We start from the raw sequence: 21,327 nt of genomic DNA, 5'->3' as shown, positions 1-21,327 counted from the left end.
CGTCGGGAATTAACCACAGGTGCCGCTATCGAGGTGAAACAACGCAATCGTGATGGTATCGTGTTAACGCTGTGTTGAAATTCCAAAATCCCGAGATTGAGTTTTTCATATTATCCAAAAATTAAAGTTAGCTAGAAATAAAATTGATTAAAGCAGAAGGTTTGTGTGTGATTCTTCCCGAAATTCTGCATAATATTGTTCTGCGTATGAGATCTGAATCCTGGGGACCTATCATAAGCACACTATCACCACATAATCCATAACACACATAATTCGTAATGTTCAATCGAGAGTAATCGTATCCTTATCGATAATACGGAATTAAAGAGCAGAGTCGAATCGACTCTCTCTCATTCACGCTCACAACGCCTGCGTCACTGCATACGATTAATTGCGTCATTCAAATTCATAACACAATCCTAATCACCGAGGCTCGACCTGATAATCCATAACGACCTGCATTATCATAACCACGCCCACTCGCATAAATTAATACGATTATCTCTCGAATCAGCATAATTTATGCACATAATTACACTAATTAACATGATTTCGGATAAATTATGCAAATCTCAAATTTCATTTAATTTTCATTATTTTCATCAATTTTCATAACACCTATATATACAACATATTGGGCGCGTCGTCCGGGATCTCTCGCAGACAGTTTATGCTTGAATTAAGGAACAAATCACTGTTGTATTAACCAAGGTTTTATGATCTAACGTTGCCCTGTGACTGTAACGGGTGTAAAGCAAACAAAAAAACGCACTCTGAAGGGAAATTCCAGAGTAGCAGGGTATAACAAAGACAATTGAAGTAAGATTATTTGCTCGAGTCAAACTGACCATATCCTGTGATACAATTGTTTATACGTACTCTGAAGGGAATACCAGAGTCACAGGAGTCGAACTGATGCATTCTGGATACAACTGTTTTGATATGCACTCTGAAGTGAAATTCCAGAGATGCTCGTATTAAGAGTAATTTTTGAGTGGATTGCGGGATATTGGGAACTTGTACCAAAAAGGTCAGGCCGATCTGCTACAGAGCAAACAAATCAGGGAGACACATGGAAGGGGAGCTGTATTGATGACATTGGGACACTGCTTAAGAACTGGATAAAATGGGAGAAAAGCGAACACGATGTAAAAACATCAGGAATAGCTACGCTGAACTCAGACCCTCTCGCACAGACAGACAAACAGAGATTATGGGATGAGGAAAATTTCGGAAAAGAAACAGGTGGGACTGATAACCCCGAAGTCAGAGTGAGACAGAATATCAAAACTAAATCACCAGGAGATTATGTACTAATAACGCGAGAAAGGGCGGAGCCGAAGCTCCGAGGCAACTCTCCAGGAAAACGCACACCACGCACAGACGGCCGACACAAACATCGCGACAGGCACGACGCACCAGACAAATATAAATCAAACACCCCACAAAAACCACATAAGTATGAGCCATGGGGAAAACAGGAGTCACCGAGCAAAGTTGACCCACGTTACAGGCGCAAAATACACTACAAAAATCATGTTAAGCAACGCCACCGTGATGTTAATGACTCATCCGAATCTGACTCGGATGACGATGATCAACTTTCCGAATACTCGTTCAGTAGTAACACTCTGAAATTGATGGACAAAGCTCTCGTCAGAATTCCCTATTTTGATCCACACAATAAGAACAGGGACATTCACACTCACATCGCAACGGTAGAAGCAGAAGCAATGATCAGGGGTCTGAGGAAAACGGATGAAAAAGCGAGTTTGCTGAAACGCAGCTTGCATGGACAGTCCATATCATGGGTAAAGTCGCTACCATACGAGGTTCGGAACGATTTTAAAAAGCTGAGCCTGGCAGTGATTCGGAAGTTTGGAGAATATTTAACACTGTCTGAGGGATTTAACGCTGCAAAATCTATGACCCAGTGTGCAGACGAGGATCCTCGGGATTACCTCATGCGATTTAAAAGAGCGTACTATGCGGGCGATGTGGATCAGTATCACGAAGGTGACAAAAGGTTCAAAATTATGTTTTTTGGATCTTTGAGTCCAGAGATTACAGAAATTGTGGGAATGGTCTTGAATCCAGAGACAGCCTCCTTAGACCACATAGTGGATCGGGCACACATGGCTTGGCTGTACCGGGCTAAAAACAATGATTTCACAGCACACAGTGAACGGGACAAGGCAACCAGCCTATCAGACGAAAATAAAAAACATGTGAGGCATTTGATGCACGCAGGCCCACAGTGCAGAAAACAAAAAGCACCCACGGATTACCAACATAATTACATACACGGGTGGTCAAATAACAATTACACGAGACAATGGCACGCAGACCAGGAGCGATCGCAGCATGCAGGGACGCGTATTTGCGAGAATCGCAACGTGTGGAGACCACGAGCAAAGTCAGACCAGTGCTCAATTCCACGGCACACAGACCGAGAGCGTTCGCAGCGTGCAGAGACGCGTATTTGCGACAATCGCCACGGGTGGAAGCAAAGAGCAGGACCATATCTTCACCCAATGCAGCGGCACACAGCCGGCCAAAATTACCCACACAGATGGCGAGATAACAATTACGGTCGACAGTGGCACATAGAGAATGGGCGGCCACGACACACAAAGACACATAATCGCGAGAATCACGGCGTGTATAGGCCAAGAGCAGAATCACGCCGATTCCCCATTCCACGATACACAAGGGGCACACATGGCTTGGCTGTAACAAAGAGGGTGACATGGGCACGTGATAAATCGCTCACACTGGTTGAGAGGAAAATGACAGGGAAAGAGGTGTCCGCTGATCTGAAAAAAAAATCACAGCCCTTGGAAAAAATCAAGCAGGCTGGAGGTTACAAACAGAACCAAGAGGGGAACCATGATTGTGGAAAACTAAATGCGCCATGCACACGCTTTGATGTGGTGGGGAACGCAAGAGTCGCTCCCGTGGTGAACACACCTATTGAACAAGGAAAATTAACCATGAAGCGTGATCTAACAGGAAATGATAACCAACAGGATCGGGAGGAGAAACATGCTTGTTTGGTAAATGGAAACGCGATCAATTGTGTCGCAAAATTGCGTGAGAGTACAGTAAAAGTGCCAGGGAAACGCGTTACGGAGACAAAAATCCATGATGGATTGGGGAATGTGTGGAAATCCAGCACACGCAAAAACATGGAATCGAATCGAGGCACGGAATCGGATCGTGGTACGGAGTCAGCAAATCTGCACATGGCTGCGGAGAAGGCAAATGACCCCAACAGTCGAGCACGGAAACTCGTGTTGTGTACTAATCCTGGTGGCGCTCGACATGGCTTCACGCCACATAAACCCACAGGGAAGGCGAGGGATAAAAAAAATTACCGATACGAACCAAGGAACCGTGCTCATTTGGCTAAAGCCATACCGACGATGAACCAAAACGACGATGTGATGATGTTGCATGGAAAGGTCACAGGTTACTCGAAAATACCTGGTCATGAGAAAAATTATTCTGTACTTTTGACCAAACGTGGCAGTAAGGTTGCCAATAACTTGGTAAACATTAAACAAAGAGATGCCAGGAGGGAAACGGTGTACCACCGGGCTCGAAACCGCTATCCAGTGTTTCCCAGGAACTGAAACAAAAATCAAAGCAATAATTGATAAGACCCGATGTAACATGTTGCCTTAATTTCTCTTTTTCCTGTTCTTTTATTTTCTTATTTCAAATGTAATCATGCTAAGTTGTGACACGTACGCGCGCGTTGTAAGGAAAAATCACAAACTTGAAGACAATCGATAGTTCATGGTGGAAAAAGGCATTTTTCTTTAATATTAAAAATAACCGGTGGCAGACCACCGATCATTTTTAAAAGGGCGGAATGTTGTATACGGCCCTTTTTCCACAATTAATATCCATAAGAATATTTACGGATGCATACACCTAGATTTCTTTTTCCTTTCTTTCGTGACAAACAATATATTTTTTTTTTTTAATGAATCAAACCAGTAAGCCAGAAACACGAAAAACCAGATGTCGGTCATAAACAGACCATTAAAGAATAAAGAAATAATAAAACTCTCAAGGCGAGGATGTAACAGCTATCGGCGAAAATCTCCAGATGAACAAGAGTTTGATGGGCCCCTTAGGAAAGGTCCCTCCGAGGTCAGAACACCAAGAGAGCAGACACCAGACGCCAACAGGGTAAATCGTATACATATTCTTTTCCTTATTTTCCAGTAAAGCAACAAAAAAATTAAAAGGCAACAACAAGAATAAGATAAAAGTAGCGAGCCTAACGCTCACTCCAATTAAGAACAGGCCACCAGACACATCAGTGAATTATTATCCAATGATTAATTCGCTATTAAATGATTTTCACCTTTAATACTTTTACTGTTAAAACAAAGCTTGGAGCAAGAATACCGAGTCACATCAAAGGTTATCGAGAAGGAATGAGACAACGAGCAAACTTGCGAAAGAGTTTAAACAATATTCCAAGCAACCCCGACCACCTTTGTCTCTCTCACAGCGCGGAGAAGCAGGAATTACACCTTATCACAAGGGGCCATCTGGAAAAGCCAGCCGGGTTTGATGAGGAGACACACCCACCCCACACACGGCAACCAGGCAAAGAAAGTTTTAAAGAAAATTGCAAAATAATATTAATAATAACAACGTGTTAACCTTACACGACATTCCATTATAGAACCTTACAGAACCAAGGGATATGGATTCCAACAATCAAGAAATGGACCTCTTAAACTCAGGATGATAATTATTTTTCTTTTTAATAATTCCATCATAACAATTCGAACCTCGGTAAAACCGAGAGGTGTCGGGAAGACGTAGTTACAAACACGAGTCTTGGCGAACATGGGACCAAATGGTATTTGAGAAAAATAAGTCGAAAGTATAAAGAGGTGCTCCCGACCACCTTTGTCTCTCCCGACCACCTTTGTCTTTCCCTGCAGCACGTGATAAAATGCATACGCTCGGAAGAGCATCTTCACTTGGAAATAAATCAAATACTATGAATCACAAGCAGGATCATAACTGTGTATGATAAGATACCAACTGTGATGTGAAATGTTAAACTTAAAAAAAAAATCTTAACCATTTCTTTGTGCGTCGGAACGCGAACGGAAAAGGGGGGGGGGAACCCGCCCCTCTCTCTGGGTGGAGGGATCAGACAACCAGACGCCACCGAGATGAATCGAGGTGTCTGTTGTCTTGATGTTTATGACTTGAGGAAAGACCCGAACAGGGCCATGTCATAAATGACACACACACAAACATACACACTGACACACGAACCCCCCCCACCACCGACACACGAACCCCCCCCACCGACATACGATCAGATCAAAGATAGCTCCACCTCGTGAGGGGGAGCCGAGAAGGGGAGAGATTTTTGGCATAAAAAGGAGCCGTTTCAGCATTGAAACCAACTCATCAGCCCTCGGGGGCAGCTCAACAGAAGAAGACTCATCTCAACTCAGCTCAACAGAAGAAGACTCATCTCAACTCAGCTCAACAGAAGAAGACTCATCTCTACTCATCTCAGCAGAAGACCCGCTCAACTCATCTCAGCAGGAGAGCAGCCATCACCGACGCCGGAAACGTCTCTACAACTCGCCGAATTGGCGAGTGTCGCCAATTGGCGACCCGCTGCCGCTGTTAGCGGCCAGCGCCACCACGAGCGAATCGTGAGCCTGCAATCTACAACCGCCGACGACGGAGCACCAGCGCGCCGCTGCGGGCGTGCTTCTAACGCCGTCTACCAGACGGTCATCTCAGCTACAACAACGCATCTACTCGTTCACCAACGTCCGTCGAGTCCGAACCAACTACTGAAAGAAGAATCAACTGATACGTATGATACACTGCCCCCCACTACACACAAACCAGACGTCTGCTTGACGCAAAGAATCGATTCTGAACATTGGCCTACTCTTTCACCACTCACACCATTCAACACACACACACACGGGTCATTAACAAAGCCTAAAAACCTCAAGCCATTGAACCATCCGTGATTGTGGAAACATCGCAACGACCGAGTGAATAATCCATCGTTTTTAAGAGTGTTCATAATTTTTCTCTGTAATATTGTGCTGGGGCTGTACTTCTAACCGCATAAATTACCAACTGACCCATTAACAAGGATTAATTCTTGGCTCCTCACCACGGAGCGCCGCTCGCGGGGATAGAGAGCTTGTTCAACCGGTTCCCTGTCAGGGGTCTGGCCACAATCAATTAAAAGATTGGCCCGAGATAAGGATCTCAAAAGGAAACATCGCCACCCATTGAGTCGCGTTGAGAAGTTGATTAGGAATACTTGAGTCGTTCGTTAATATTTGTCTTTCTGCATAACCTTGCCGGTATCCACGAATGAAATAACGAATTCAAACGCATATTTGTGCCTCCAAGAATAATACTGGTTGGAGTGCCCTGTCAACGAGTAGCGTTGCATAATAATCAGTCATCCTATTGTTAACAACGTGACAACAATTGCATTAAGGGCCGCGCATGATCAGTGACCGAATGCTGTTTTGTGTGACAATTCAAGTAACGAAGCATTGTGGCCATCGAGTGGTGTTGATAAGGCAATTAGAAGTATTACAGTCGAACGCTTTAAATTCATAATCGTTATGAATCAATGAACGAACATCAACGTGGTACTGTGCTGACGATTTCAAGCATAATAACTTCGCATATCAGAATGTATTAAGGATTGGATACGAATCAAAGACCAAGTGCCGTGTTGTGTAACAATTCAAGCATACGAGTTTGCATATTATAAAGTTAAGGTTTGATAGAATAGTTCGCATGTTTTTAATCTCTCTCTCAACAACCGATCGATTGCGTTACGCGTCGGGAATTAACCACAGGTGCCGCTATCGAGGTGAAACAACGCAATCGTGATGGTATCGTGTTAACGCTGTGTTGAAATTCCAAAATCCCGAGATTGAGTTTTTCATATTATCCAAAAATTAAAGTTAGCTAGAAATAAAATTGATTAAAGCAGAAGGTTTGTGTGTGATTCTTCCCGAAATTCTGCATAATATTGTTCTGCGTATGAGATCTGAATCCTGGGGACCTATCATAAGCACACTATCACCACATAATCCATAACACACATAATTCGTAATGTTCAATCGAGAGTAATCGTATCCTTATCGATAATACGGAATTAAAGAGCAGAGTCGAATCGACTCTCTCTCATTCACGCTCACAACGCCTGCGTCACTGCATACGATTAATTGCGTCATTCAAATTCATAACACAATCCTAGTCACCGAGGCTCGACCTGATAATCCATAACGACCTGCATTATCATAACCACGCCCACTCGCATAAATTAATACGATTATCTCTCGAATCAGCATAATTTATGCACATAATTACACTAATTAACATGATTTCGGATAAATTATGCAAATCTCAAATTTCATTTAATTTTCATTATTTTCATCAATTTTCATAACACCTATATATACAACACTTGCCAGAGGCAGTCTTTACTGCAGTGAGCATTGGTGATGATACCACACTGATGAATCTGATCAATGACTACATGGGCCTAGAGTTACCCATCTTTGTATTGGTGATGATACCACACTGATGAGTCTGATCAATGACTACATGGGCCTAGATTTACCCATCTCTGTATTGGTGATACCACACTGATGAGTCTGATAAATGACTACATGGGCCTAGAGTTACCCATCTCTGTATTGGTGATGATACCACACTGATGAGTCTGATCAATGACTACATGGGCCTAGAGTTACCCATCTCTGTATTGGTGATGATACCACACTGATAAGTCTGATCAATGACTAAATGGGCCTAGAGTTACCCATCTCTGTATTGGTGATGATACCACACTGATGAGTCTGATCAATGACTACATGGGCCTAGAGCTACCCATCTCTGTATTGGTGATGATACCACACTGATGAGTCTGATCAATGACTAAATGGGCCTAGAGTTACCCATCTCTGTATTGGTGCTACCTGACAGTCGGTCAGATTTGCTCAGATTTATTTTGACAGTGACCAAAGGTAAGAGAACCACAATGCACTGCTTAAGAAGAAACCGTTCGTGTTTATTTGCAAGTAAAACATGATTTTACAACCTGCGCTGTTATGATCGGATTTTTTCGTCAATTACAGGTTTAAATACTCTTTGTTGGTGATATTAGAGGAATTACCAACACTGGATCAGGACCACAAATACGAATATCTTGCCATGATCGTTTGAGTAGGAAGACAGTTTTATCAGAAACATTTTTTTCTAAATTAATAATAGTCTAATACAATGAATGATTCCCTTGTCTCACATGCAAGAGATAATTCTGAACCTAAATGCTGTCACCCAGTCACACACAGGATTAAATGTGCCCATTTAAAGTGTACATAATTATCCACAATGAAATTACAGCATTACACCTGTCCGTAGCAGCATCTTTCACATGTCGATGCAGAAAACTTCGAACCTGACTCTGCCATCCCTACAATTACACGTAATTTCATTAATACACATTCTTTCTAAGAGGTGCATAAGTTATAAGGTCGCAATATATAAAAACAAGTAGCAGACACAGTTCGCACTGTTTAATGGAAGTGTCTGGGTGGCTTTGGGCTAACACTATGCCCCGAAACAGAGACATGAGATTGGTACAAATTCCATGCATGGTTATTTTTTATTTTAATGGCTAAACAGATGGCACATTATGTTCAGTGTATTTGGTAATGTTGTTCAGTGTAGCGCAGTGATAAAAGTGTCCAACCTATAACCAGATAGTTGCCAGTTCAATTCCCACACAAGAGGTAGATTCTACAATTATTCCAGTTTAACACGCAGGCTTTCGCGACCAATTATTCCTCCGGGATTGACGCAGTAAGTACCGCTTTGTGGAACGGCAACGATCGCTTCACAGACGTGTCCTTAAAAAATACCTTCATTGGCTGAGAAACTCCCGTGAAAATAAGCATCAACCAATGCTCACTTAGGCTTGAAGATATTTTCTTACTATGTCTCTTTGGCCATTTGAATTCATGGCCAAACATAAAATGGCCAGAGCGGAGCCGGGCCCCAACAGCGTGGCTTTTAACTGCAGGCCGACCCACTATTTGTCGGCGTTCGGCTGGCCTCTTGACCAGCGGAAGTCGGTTTGCGATATTCACAGGATTGCGTGCGGCACGACGCCTCATTAATAGAAATTTGCAACCGTCGCAAAGATTCTGCGACGCTTTCGTTGCCGGTAATCTACAGCCTCCTTGAACACCCCCCACCCCCACAGCTTGCCGACCAAAGCTCTGACGAGCTCAGCTTTGACCGACAACTCGCTCCATGTTCTGCATTCCTGAAATCGGTGCCCTGCCGAAAACGCAACAGCAATCGCCGCACAGCCTGCCGATCTATCTGTTGTGCGGCTCGATGGCCAGGTTCCTGCTGACACACGGCTTGCGCGGCCAAAACGTGGTCATCCCAAATGTTGCCAAGGGTCTCTTTGCTGAACGGCGGCGGCAGCGGCGGCGACGACGACTCCATCTCCTGACCCACCTCCACAGGTGGCGTCTGCACCGACTTGGGCACCAGATGCTGCTCCTCCTGCTGCTGTTGTTGCTGCTGCTGCTGTGGCTGCTGCTGCTGTGGCTGCTGCTGTTGCTGCTGCTGTTGTTGTTGTTGCTGTGGCTGCTGCTGCAGCTACTGTGGCTGTTGCTGTGGCTGCTGCTGTGGCTGCTGCTGCTCCTCCTGCTGCTGCTGCTCCTGCTGCTGTTGTTGTTGTCGCTGCTGCTGCTGTGGTTTCTGCTGCTGCTGCTGTTGCTGCTGCTGTTGCTGCTGCTGCATCATTTGTTGCTGTTGTTGCTGCTGCTGTGGCTGCTGCTGTGGCTGCTGCTGTTGCTGCTGTTGCTGCTGCTGCTGTTGTTGCTGCTGTTGCTGCTGCTGTTGCTGTTGCTGCTGTTGCTGCTGCTGCTGTGGCTGCTGCTGTTGTTGTGGCTGCTGCTGTTGCTGCTGCTGTGGCTGCTGCTGTTGCTGCTGCTGCTGTAGTGGCTGTGGCTGCTGCTGCTGCTGCTGCTGTAGAGTTGACTGGTGAAGAGGCACACGTGGTATGGCTGAGGCTGAGTGGGAGGGCTGCTCAGAGTGGACAGCAGGATTTTCCTGAAGCTCCATGACCTGCTTCCTGTTGAAGTTGTATTTACTGAAGAGTTCGAACACAGGGGGAGGACGTAGAGTTAGAACAGACACACAGGTCCATGCCTGTGTGTGTCTAATCATGTTAGGTTCAAGCCCATCTTGACACACACAGGTCCATGCCTATGTGTCTCATCATGTTAGGTTCAAGCCCATCTTGACACACACAGGTCCATGCCTGTGGGTCTAATCATGTTAGCTTCAAGCCCATCTTGACACACACAGGTCCATGCCTGTGGATCTAATCATGTTAGGTTCAAGCCCATCTTGACACACACAGGTCCATGCCTGTGTGTCTAATCATGTTAGGTTCAAGCCCATCTTGACACACACAGGTCCATGCATGTGGGTCTAATCATGTTAGGTTCAAGCCCATCTTGACACACACAGGTCCATACCTGTGGGTCTAATCATGTTAGGTTCAAGCCCATCTTGACACACACAGGTCCATGCCTGTGGGTCTAATCATGTTAGGTTCACGCCCATCTTGTGATCCTTGAACCCAATATCACACCGTGCCCTTGACAGCAATATAATAATTTAACATCAATAAAAACATCTAGGATGTACTGCAGTAATTAACACCACTGCATAGTACTGTCGTTTGTAGTAGTTTGTCCTCAATATAACATAAGTGGAAACAACCCTGGGGCAAAATCTGAAAACCATACTCTCCAATCTCTAAAAATTAAGAGTGTGCAACTTAATGTTGTTATGTTTAAATAACGGTTGCTAAGCACAGGCCCAAAATACTAAGAAGCCAGCAACAGCACCAGAGGAATGTCTAATCGTTTAGCGTTCATCTGCTTATTTAATTCAGCAAGGTGATGAGAAACCTCAACCATAAGGGCCCATCTACCAATGAGTCACAAGGCACCATGGGTAATGCTGGAGCGCCTCACCGAGTCTCAGGGCATCCGTGATGGACTAGGACGTGAAATTCGCACGCACAGGAATCCACATATCAGCTTCATTTAGTCGTAATGGATATTGCTTAAAATATTTGCCATCTGTTGCACAATGGCATACTCTTTTCGATTTGAAGCTTTCGTGACTGCAAGGATTAATCGTCTTTGGTTCTTTCGGTAAAGTCACCACGTAGAATGAGAATAAAATAATAAAATAACACAATAAAATTCTCACGACGTTTCGGCCACAACGCAAACAGGTCTGTACCATTCACCTGAAGACGGCCGCTTGCATTGTGGCCGAAACGTCGTGAGAATTTTATTATTTTATTTTATTACTTTCTCACTCTACGTGGCGGTGACTTTACCGAAAGAACCAAAGAAAATGGCATACTCGTTGTTTTTAGTAGTCTCTCGTCATGCCAACTTGACAACAGTATTTGTCCTCTGGAGATACTGGCCTCCACTGTGTGAATGTTGAATCGACACGACTACCTCGGTCCCACCGACATCGCTCATTTGACCTGGGAGACAACTTTCACTTTGACTAACAGTTAATCTTAAAGCAGTGATGGTTTGGGCAGCAGTGATGGTTCGGGCAGCGACGCATAACCTGTATTCAATTTTCCTTGGGTAAATTCGGCTTTAACGGGTAACCGGTATTGGTTTGTAAACAAAAATTGTGGAGAGAAAAGAGCACGTTGCTGCCTCGTGAGCCACAACTCAGCCTTAATAGGTCTCTTAAACGGTCACTTAGGAGAGCTTTGTGTTGTTTTGTCGTGCAAATCACCAAATTAGCTGCTCCACGCATGGCAGGATCATCTCCCAGGCAAGGCCAGTGAAGTGTTGCATGTACAGAGTCCACGCAGAGGGCAGCTTCACTTCTATACGGGCCAATGCTATGCTTGCAGCCGCCACCACGGATGGACGGAAACTCAGGAATACGTGGTCTGCATACACACAAACAAAGACAAAAACCCTCCGTTTAGCCTTAACAGACTGTTGGGGCAAGTGCTGCTAGCGAGTAGCAGCACCTATGAAGGTCGGCACTGTGGCACACGAGGGGGTGGGTGGCCAGCACCACGCCCGGCCGCCTTTGTCTCCCCAGTGCTGGCGATGTTTACACACCGCAATGAGTTACTCATTTGAGGCCGAGTCGACCTAGGGGAGGCCCAGGACCGGTTCAGATAATCGTCACCGGTGATAGCCATGAGCGGGCGAGGGACCAGGGTGTCCAGGGTCGTAGCTGCAGCGTAGCGCTAACCGCTACGCCACCTCTACCCTGCACACAGGAATGACAGGCAGGCACACACACAGACGCTTAAACGCACAAGCACCCAGTGAATGAGGAACGTTGGGCCAACGGCACCCTGAACATTTGAACAAACATTCCGACTAAAATTTTGATTTAAAGCTTTTGTGACTGCAGTAATTCATATTCTTACCTCTTTCGGTAAAGTCACATTGAAGTGAAACAATAAAATAATAAAATATATATAAAACAATAAAAATTCTCACGACGTTTCGACCATAACACAAACGGTCATCATCAGGTGTGAAAAGCAACGGCAAGAAACATTTGAAAGAAGTGTCGGTTCGCATTAAATTGTTTATTTTATTAACGGTATTTGTGTGTGTTTATTTATTTATTTATACAAACGTTAGCACTACGGGCAGCGATTTGGCAGTTTGTTTAGAAGGACGAGTCCATCTATGTTCTGAAAAGAGGAGGGGGGAGACGAAACATTAATGTATGTTGTCTGAAAGCCACCGTAAGCGTGAACAATCAATTAAGACCTGTTCACGCTTACGGTGGCTTTCAGACAGCATACATTAATTTTTCGTCTCCCCCCTCCTCTTTTCAGAACATAGATGGACTCGTCCTTCTAAATAAACTGCTAAATCGCTGCGCGTGGCGCTGACGTTTTTTTAAATAAACACCCCGTTTTAAAATACATAAATTAATGCAAACCGACACACCTGATGACGACCGTTTGTGTTATGGTCGAAACGTCGTGAGAATTTTTATTGTTTATATATTTAATTATTTTATTGTTTCCCTTCAACGTGACTTTACCGAAAGAGCTAAGAATATCAACATTCCGACGTTGGAAAAAAATATATATTCGGTGACGTTTCAGGCACTGCCCCTTCTGTCGCCGGTCACCTTAGCGCTGCAAGGCCGGTGCCTACGAAGCGCTCCTCTACAGCTCTGCGAGCACCTTGCAGGGCGAGCTGAAGGAAGTGGGCCGTGTACTTGATGGTGTACGCGTGCCGGTAGGACGAGCCTCCAGCCGGGGCGTCCTCATGCCGCGACAGCCACAGGAAGTAGTCCACGAAGTGCGCCGCTGTGGGCGTGCACAGGTTCCAGTCGAGTGTACACAGCAGCAGGAACTGTGCAGGGGGGAGGCAGACGGGAGAGTGGGCTGGCACGGCACAGCTGCCACCACTCCGTGAAGCATTCAGTCCGCCACGCTGTTGCGTGTTGCCTGGAGGGTTTATTTGGTGCGTGGCTCGCAAAACAGTTCAAATGTCTGGTCAAGGAGTCAACTCGGCCCTTCGTCTGCACGGGTAAATGCAATGACCATCATATTAAATTTCGATTTAAAGCTTTCGTGACTGCAAGGATTCATCTTCTTTGGTTCTTTCGGTAAAGTCACCACGTAGAATGAGAATAAAATAATACATTGATAAAATAACACAATAATATTCTCATTATTGTGTTATTTATTTTATCAAGTTATTATTTTATTCTCATTCTACGTGACTTTACCGAAAGAACCAAAGAAGACCATCATATTCTTTTGGGTCTTTCGGTAAAGCCACGTAGATTGAAAAATTCACAAAAAATATCACGACGTTTCGATCGCAACGCAAGCAAATCGTCACGGGGTGATTGTTTTACGGAGAGACTGAGCCCCACCATAGGAAGGGAGAATTTCCTGCACCACTCCACGTTCATTCGTCAGGTCTGCTGTGGTAATGTTATTCTGCAGCTTTTGCCTTCCTGTTATCTAGTAAGAAGACACGCTTCTATATTCAAATTCGGGCTGTACATTCAAATTGTTTACAGAATAATTAGTTGGCATGAAACAGAGATGATGTGTTCATACTCTTTGGGTCTTTGACGTTTCGATCGCAACACAAGCAATCACCTGAGGACAACTGCTTGTGGTGCCATCGAAACGTCGTGATTTTTTAAAATTATTTTTCCATCTACGTGACTTTACCGACAGACCCACAGAGTAAGATTGTAAAGTAACAAGACGAAACAATTGGTTTCTTGAATCAAATCGTGACCTTCAATCATGACAATGCATGGAACGGTTCTGGGGTGAAACATTGCATGCCGAATTAATAGGGGCATGCAGCTACCTCCGTCTGCTGCAATTCCTCCTTGGACAGACTTAGCCCTTGCTTGGTCATCACCTCCAGCCGGTTCACCCAGTCCAGTCGCGGCACCTGCTCATCCATCTCCTCGAACTTGGCTGCGCAGGGTGTCAGAGACACGCATGCCGACGGTGAGCAAGCGACCAAGCGACCAAGCGTACGAGCGAGAGATGAGCGAGTGATCGGGTGATCGGGTGGGTGGGTGGGCACGTGAGCGATTGACCGACCTGCTATAATGAGGTAGCAGATTGAGCAGGTGTAGAGGCAGAGGACGGTGATGTCGTGGCGGTCCATGAACACGTCTAACATCGCGATGGCCAGGTGGTGCGTGGCCACACCCAGCTGCAGCTGCTCGCTCAGAGTTGCCAGGAGGTCGACGAAGTGGCGACGGAGGTGCAGCTTGGGCGAGCGTGCGCAAAACCGAGGCAGCGACAGCTCCTGCGAGGGGGAAAAAACAGAGGACACGGGGTTGGGAGAGCAGTTGGGACGCTGTAGAGTTGGGTCAAGAGGTCAAGAGGTGTTTTGAAACGATAATAGATTATTCTGGGGGTCTAAGGAGGCGACGTGCCCGGTTACGGTCGGCCATAGCAGTTAATTTTCGCTGTCACGCAAACCAAGAGTGACAAAAGCCACGGGCCAAATTGTCTCCCTGTTCAAGCGAGTGAAAGATGGCGAAGAACTCATTCGGTAGTCCTCAGCCTATGATGAAAAAAAACCATAAGGTGTGGAGATCCGTACCTCCAAAGCACAGCCATTTTTATTCTTCCACAAGGTACCGTATCGCTCGTGTTATAGTCCCCGGAGAGATAGGGGGCCGGGTCGACCCGCTGGCCAGGATTGAACTTGCAACTTTCCCACTGCGAGTCGAGCACTCAAACGTACAAGCCGTGTAAATCAGTCCGTGGGATTTGCGTCTGCGTGTAGGAGGCCTATTAATGAGAGAGGCGGATACCTTCTCTCGAAGGACGCGGTAGACGTCGTCTGCCAACTCGCCTTGCCACCACTCGCTTCTGTCCATGTCTTGGTTAGTCGCTCGCGCCCTGTGCTCAGGAGTTTATTACTTGGTCAGGCACGTGCTGGGTACACACAAGTGTTCACGTGTGGAGTTTATTACTTGGACAGGCACGTGCTGGGTTCACACAAGTGTTCACGAGTGGAGTTTATTACTCGGACAGGCACGTGCTGGGTACACACAAGTGTTAACGAGTGGAGTTTATTACTCGGACAGGCACGTGCTGGGTTCACACAAGTGTTCACGAGTGGAGTTTATTACTTGGACAGGCACGTGATGGGTGCACACAAGTGTTCACGAGTGGAGTTTATTACTCGGACAGGCACGTGCTGGGTACACACACAAGTGTTCACGTGTGGAGTTTATTACTCGGGCAGGCACGTGCTGGGTACACACAAGTGTTCACGTGTGGAGTTTATTACTCGGGCAGGCACGTGCTGGGTACACACAAGTGGAGTTTATTACTTGGGCAGGCACGTGCTGGGTACACACAAGTGTTCACAAGTGGAGTTTATTACTCGGGAAGGCACGTGCTGGGTACACACAAGTGGAGTTTATTACTCGGACAGGCACGTGCTGGGTGCACACAAGTGGTCACGTGACAGATTTGACGTCACAGCTCACTTGCCGTGCAAAAAATAAATACATTATTGAGCCCCCCCCCCCCCTAAAAAAATTATACAAAAGTGTATTTTCATAATTTGTGCATGGTGTACAGTCTGGAAAGTACCCACATGGCAAATTTCCAGTTTGTTGCATGTGGAGAAGTACAGACAACACACACAATCACAACTTTGCCTTTCATATATATGGAGATTACCACAGGTTACGCCACGGGCACTTCGTGCTCAACAGAGCATTAAGAATAAAGGCAGAATTTTCACAACACTTGGAAAAGAAACTACATTTGCAATTTTTTGCAAAAAAAAAATGAACACATTTTCCCATGTGTAAAAAATAAATGCAATTTGTTATTGACACGTGTGCAAACTTCATAATGCATTTGCTTGAGCAACACCGATTGCATTATTGACGAAATCTTAAAAGTGCTCATGCTAAACCGGCTTCCAAACGTCTCAAGCTCACACCCTACCCCCCGCTATGCATGTGGAATAATGTAAAAAATGTGTCCCGTTATGATGAAAAACAAAACAAAGTCTTACCAAACACTGTCCATTATTACACGGCGGGAAGGGAAATCGTTCAAGTAACAAACCGTGATTGTTTAAACGCCTCAATATGTCACGATATAGTCTAAATACAGCAAGTCTCAAGTCTTTCACGGTAACTACGGACGGAGCGGGCAGCACGCAGCCACGTGGGAGTCGTCACGTGACGCAGCCGCCGACTCCCAGGACTCTCCACGCTCCCGGAAGTGCTGCTGAGCGCCGGAAGCCGGAGGTGACGCGTCATCCGTGAGCCAGAGACTCCTGATTGGATGAGGTGTGGGCGTGGCCGCACCCGTGGGGGAGGCGACGGCCAGGGGATAAAGGGGGGGGGGGGGGGAAAGACCCACACAGACCCATAGAGACCCACAGAGACCCATACTCACAGAGACCCATACTCATAGAGACCCACACAGACCCATAGAGACTCATAGAGACCCACAGAGACCCACAGAGACCCACACAGACTCACAGACTCATAGAGACCCATACTCACAGAGACCCACAGAGACTCATAGAGACCCATACTCATAGAGACCCACACAGACTCACAGAGATCCACACAGACCCACAGAGACACCCACAGAGACTCATAGAAACCCACAGAGACACCCACAGAGACTCATAGAGACCCACAGAGACACCCACAGAGACTCATAGAGACCCACAGACACCCAAAGAGACTCATAGAGACCCACATAGACTCACAGAGACCCACAGACACCCACACTCACATAGACCCACAGACCCATACTCATAGAGACCCACACAGACCCACAGAGACACCCACAGAGACCCATACTCATAGAGACCCACACAGACACCCACAGAGACCCATACTCATAGAGACCCACATAGACCCACAGAGACCCATAGAGACCCACACACACTCACAGAGACCCATACTCATAGAGACCCACACATACTCACAGAGACCCACATAGACTCACAGAGACCCACACTCATAGAGACCCACACAGGCCCACAGAGACCCATACTCATAGAGACCCACACAGACCCACAGAGACCCATACCCACAGAGACCCACAGAGACCCATAGAGACCCACACAGATACCCAGAGAGACCCACACTAACAGAGACCTAAGTAAAACTAAACTAAGTGTATTGCCACCAGGGTGTAAGGGAGCCCCCCACTGAGCTGCTGTGCCAATCTTGATCCACGCGAGCGGCCTGCCCTGCACCAAGTGAAAGCAGCTCCGTCAGGTCGCTCGTCGAGTGGGAACGGCGTTAGAGCGGCCAGGAGAATAATCCTCGCACTCTTAAGACGCACCACTCGGATCGCTAGGGATGGGTTAGCGCGTCTCCCACGTGCGTGTGAATATTCACAGAGGGTGGACGTGGATGTAAGATAATTTTGTCGTGACGGTGGTCGCAGCTGCTGCGAGCTGCTAAGAGACACTTGCCCCTACACTCTGTTAGATGCCACACAGGGGGCCTTCACTGGAGGGGTTTGCTTTGCCGCACCAACGCTCCCCACACACACAGTGCACACACGGTGAACTCGTAAAGTGATGCCAGGAAACGATGAGGTAAAATGTGCAAAAGTTTAATATATTAAACGGCAATAAACGCATTCAAGAGTGCGAGTGAGGTAAAAAAATAGAATTTCACATTGAGGTAAACATTTTTTATATTCTGAGGTAAAAGCAAATCTTTTTTACATTGAGGTAAAAAAATAACATTCTGAGGTTAATTTTTTTATAAACATTCTGAGGTAGACAAAAAAATATTTTGAACATTACGAGGAACATTTTTTTTACATTCTGAGGTAAAAACATGAACATTAAATTGTCCTTAAGGAGACATAAATTAACAAACGCTCTCTGTGTATCTATCTGTCTCTCTCTCTCTCTCTGTGTATCTGTGTCTATGTGTGTCTGTGTGTCTGTGTGTATCTGTGTCTGTGTATCTGTCTCTCTGTGTGTCTCTGTGTGTGTATCTTATCTCAGTCAGTCGACCCGTGGCACCTGGGTCTGCCCCGTGACCTCCTGCCAGCGGTCGTTCGACACTTCACGTGGCCTCAAGGGGCACATGTCCTGGCACAAGCGTCGTGGTGACGCGAATGGCAGTTGTTGTTATTGTTGTGCATGTCTGTGTGTGTGTGTGTCTGTGTGTGTATGTCTGTGTATTTTGTACCATCGGACACTCCACCCCCACAACTCCCAATCGGTGATGGGGCAGTTGTGGAGAGAGTGGAGAGTTTCCCATACCTGGAAAGTGTGCTTATGATTGGCTCCAGTTTAACAGCAGAGGTCTCACTCCGAATCAGTCGAGCGGCAATATCTTTTCATCGGTTGCGTCACGCTGTGTGGAAGCTACCTGGTCTGTCGCTCCGCACTAAGCTTCAGGTCCTCTCGGCCACGGTCATTCCCTCCCTTCTCTACGCTTGCGAAACGTGGACCCCCCTAATGGAACATCTTCGCCGGTTAGAAACATTTAGGCTGGCCTGCCTACGATCCATCCTGGGTTTAACCAGACTGGATTGTGTGAGGAGCTCACAAATCCTTGAAAGATCTGGGCAAGGTCCCATCGGTGAGCTCCTCCAGCGGGCAAGGCTGCGATGGCTGGGTCATGTAGCCCGCATGCCCTGCCACCGCATGCCGAAACAGCTTTTGTTCGGCCGGATTGAGGGGGCTAAGCGGGTGCGGCACGGGTTAGAGAAGAGATGGAGTGATGTGGTACAGGAGGACGTGGAGCTGAGTGGACTTGCCGATGACTGGTACCAGCGGTGTCAAGATCGGCCTCTGTGGAGGAGGCTCGTGAAGGATGCTACTGGGCAGTTAGAGGTAGTCGCACTCCAACAACAATGGAGGGCGGAGGAGCGATGCTCAGAACGAGCGGAGCGCCGGGTGGCTAAAGCACAGCAGGTTGGCACAGTAGGGGGCACAGGTGGTGCATCAGCCAGTCATCTCAGTCAGTCGACCCGTGGCACCTGGGTCTGCCCTGTGACCTGCCAGCGGACGTTCTGCACTTCACGTTGCCTCAGGGTACACATAGCCTGGCACAAGCGTCGTGGTGACGTCACCGCCACTTAGTGGCGAATGGCGGTTGTTGTTGTGTCTGTGTGTGTGTCTGTGTGTGTCTGTGTGTGTGTCGTGTCAGGACAGGAACGTGTGCACCACAGAGTGGATCTCCGTGCGGCAGAGTGGGCAGGCCATGCCACGCCGCTGCAGCTCCAAGGCGCAGCAGCGGCACGTGGCAAGGTGACCGCTGTCGCCGTGAACTAACGTGCAGCTACGCGGCTCACTCCGGCACACCACGCACTCACCCACGACAACACCACCAGCACCACCCACACCACCAGCACCACCCACACCACCAGCACCACCCACACCACCAACCACACCAACAACACCAACACTACCACCCACACCAACACCACCACCCACACCACCACCATCACCCACACCAACACCACCACCCACACCACCGCCACCACCACTGCCACCACCACCCACACCAACACCACCACCCACACCAACACCACCAACTACACCAACACCACCACCACCCACACCACCACCATCACAACCACCACCCACACCACCGCCACCACCACCCACACCACTACCACCACCACAACCACCCACACCACCACCCACACCACCACCACCACCACACCAACAGCACCACCACCGGTTGGAGCGCAAGATGGAGAGGAAGTGGTGGACGTGGTGGTGACGTTGACACCGGCTGAAGGGAAAGAAAAAGAAGAGAGTGAGTGAGTGAATGTGTGAGTGTGTGAGTGAGTGTGTGACTGTATATGGGTAGCGGTAGTGTAGTAGTAGTTAGTGCTACGTCGCGCTATGAACCCGGGGAGGGAGTGAGAAGGAGGGAGGGAGTGAGGAGGAGGGAGGGGAACTTCACCTCGCCTGCTGTCGGCCGTCACTATGGAGAATGACTTCACAAACAGCGCTGCCACCGAGTGTCTGGAAGAGAGAGACAGGGAGATCCAGGCTGGGTTTGGATGCAGGCTCTATCTCCCGCCCCTCTCTCTCTCTCTCCACCCCTCTCTCTCTTGTGCTTGTTTATTTTTATTTCACTTTTTTTATTATAATTTTTCTATCTACGTGACTTTAGTGAAAGAACCAAAGAATATTCACCCACTCAATCACTCGCCCACTCACTAAACAGCTCACCCATCCACTCAATAATTCACTCCCCCACTAGCCTTCCCACTCACTCACTCACTAAATAACTCATCCACTCACCCACACTCACTCACCCACCCACTCTCTCTCCACCCTCTTTGTATCTCCCTCACCTGGGATCTCTGAGTGAGAATCCATCCACACCAAACACCTCCCCCAGGGGGTCCCCGCCACACCTCACCAGGTACGGCCTCTCTACATCGTAAAGTTGTCTCCGCTTGATGTATTGTCCCACGTAGTGGTGCGCCTACATGGGACGCACACACATACACACATGCACACACACACGCATGCATGCACACACACGAGTGGGTGACTGAGTGGGTGAGTAGGTGGGTGGGTGAGTGAGTGGGTGAGTGAGTGGATGAGTTAGTGAGTGGGTGGTTGAGTGATTGAGTGGGTGAGTGGGTGGGTAGGTGAGTGAGTGGGTGGTTGAGTGATTGAGTGGGTGAGTGGGTGGGTAGGTGAGTGAGTA

The 21,327-nt window shown here is 47.2% G+C and overlaps 1 protein-coding gene across 1 annotated transcript; it reads right to left on the bottom strand.

Moving 5' to 3' along the window:
* Window positions 1-13,274: 13,274 nt before the first annotated feature.
* On the bottom strand, window positions 13,275-16,872 carry LOC142920177 (cyclin-J-like). The gene is made up of 5 exons (XM_076062646.1): window positions 16,677-16,872; window positions 15,454-15,541; window positions 14,729-14,939; window positions 14,487-14,599; window positions 13,275-13,505 (listed from the first exon to the last, which is right to left on the bottom strand). Exons 1-5 carry the CDS (start codon window positions 16,688-16,690, stop codon window positions 13,275-13,277), a joined length of 657 nt encoding a protein of 218 aa, XP_075918761.1. The 5' UTR covers window positions 16,691-16,872.
* Between the last annotated feature and the right edge of the window lie 4,455 nt (window positions 16,873-21,327).

Source organism: Petromyzon marinus, unplaced genomic scaffold (genome assembly GCF_048934315.1).
Source record: "Petromyzon marinus isolate PM22_M1 ecotype Great Lakes invasive population unplaced genomic scaffold, UKy_Petmar_22M1.pri1.0 PM_G_Scaffold_7, whole genome shotgun sequence".
NCBI classification, from domain to species: Eukaryota; Metazoa; Chordata; class Hyperoartia; order Petromyzontiformes; family Petromyzontidae; genus Petromyzon; species Petromyzon marinus.
The sequence above is the reverse complement of the archived record's forward strand: the minus strand, read 5'-3'. Positions and strand labels throughout refer to the sequence as shown.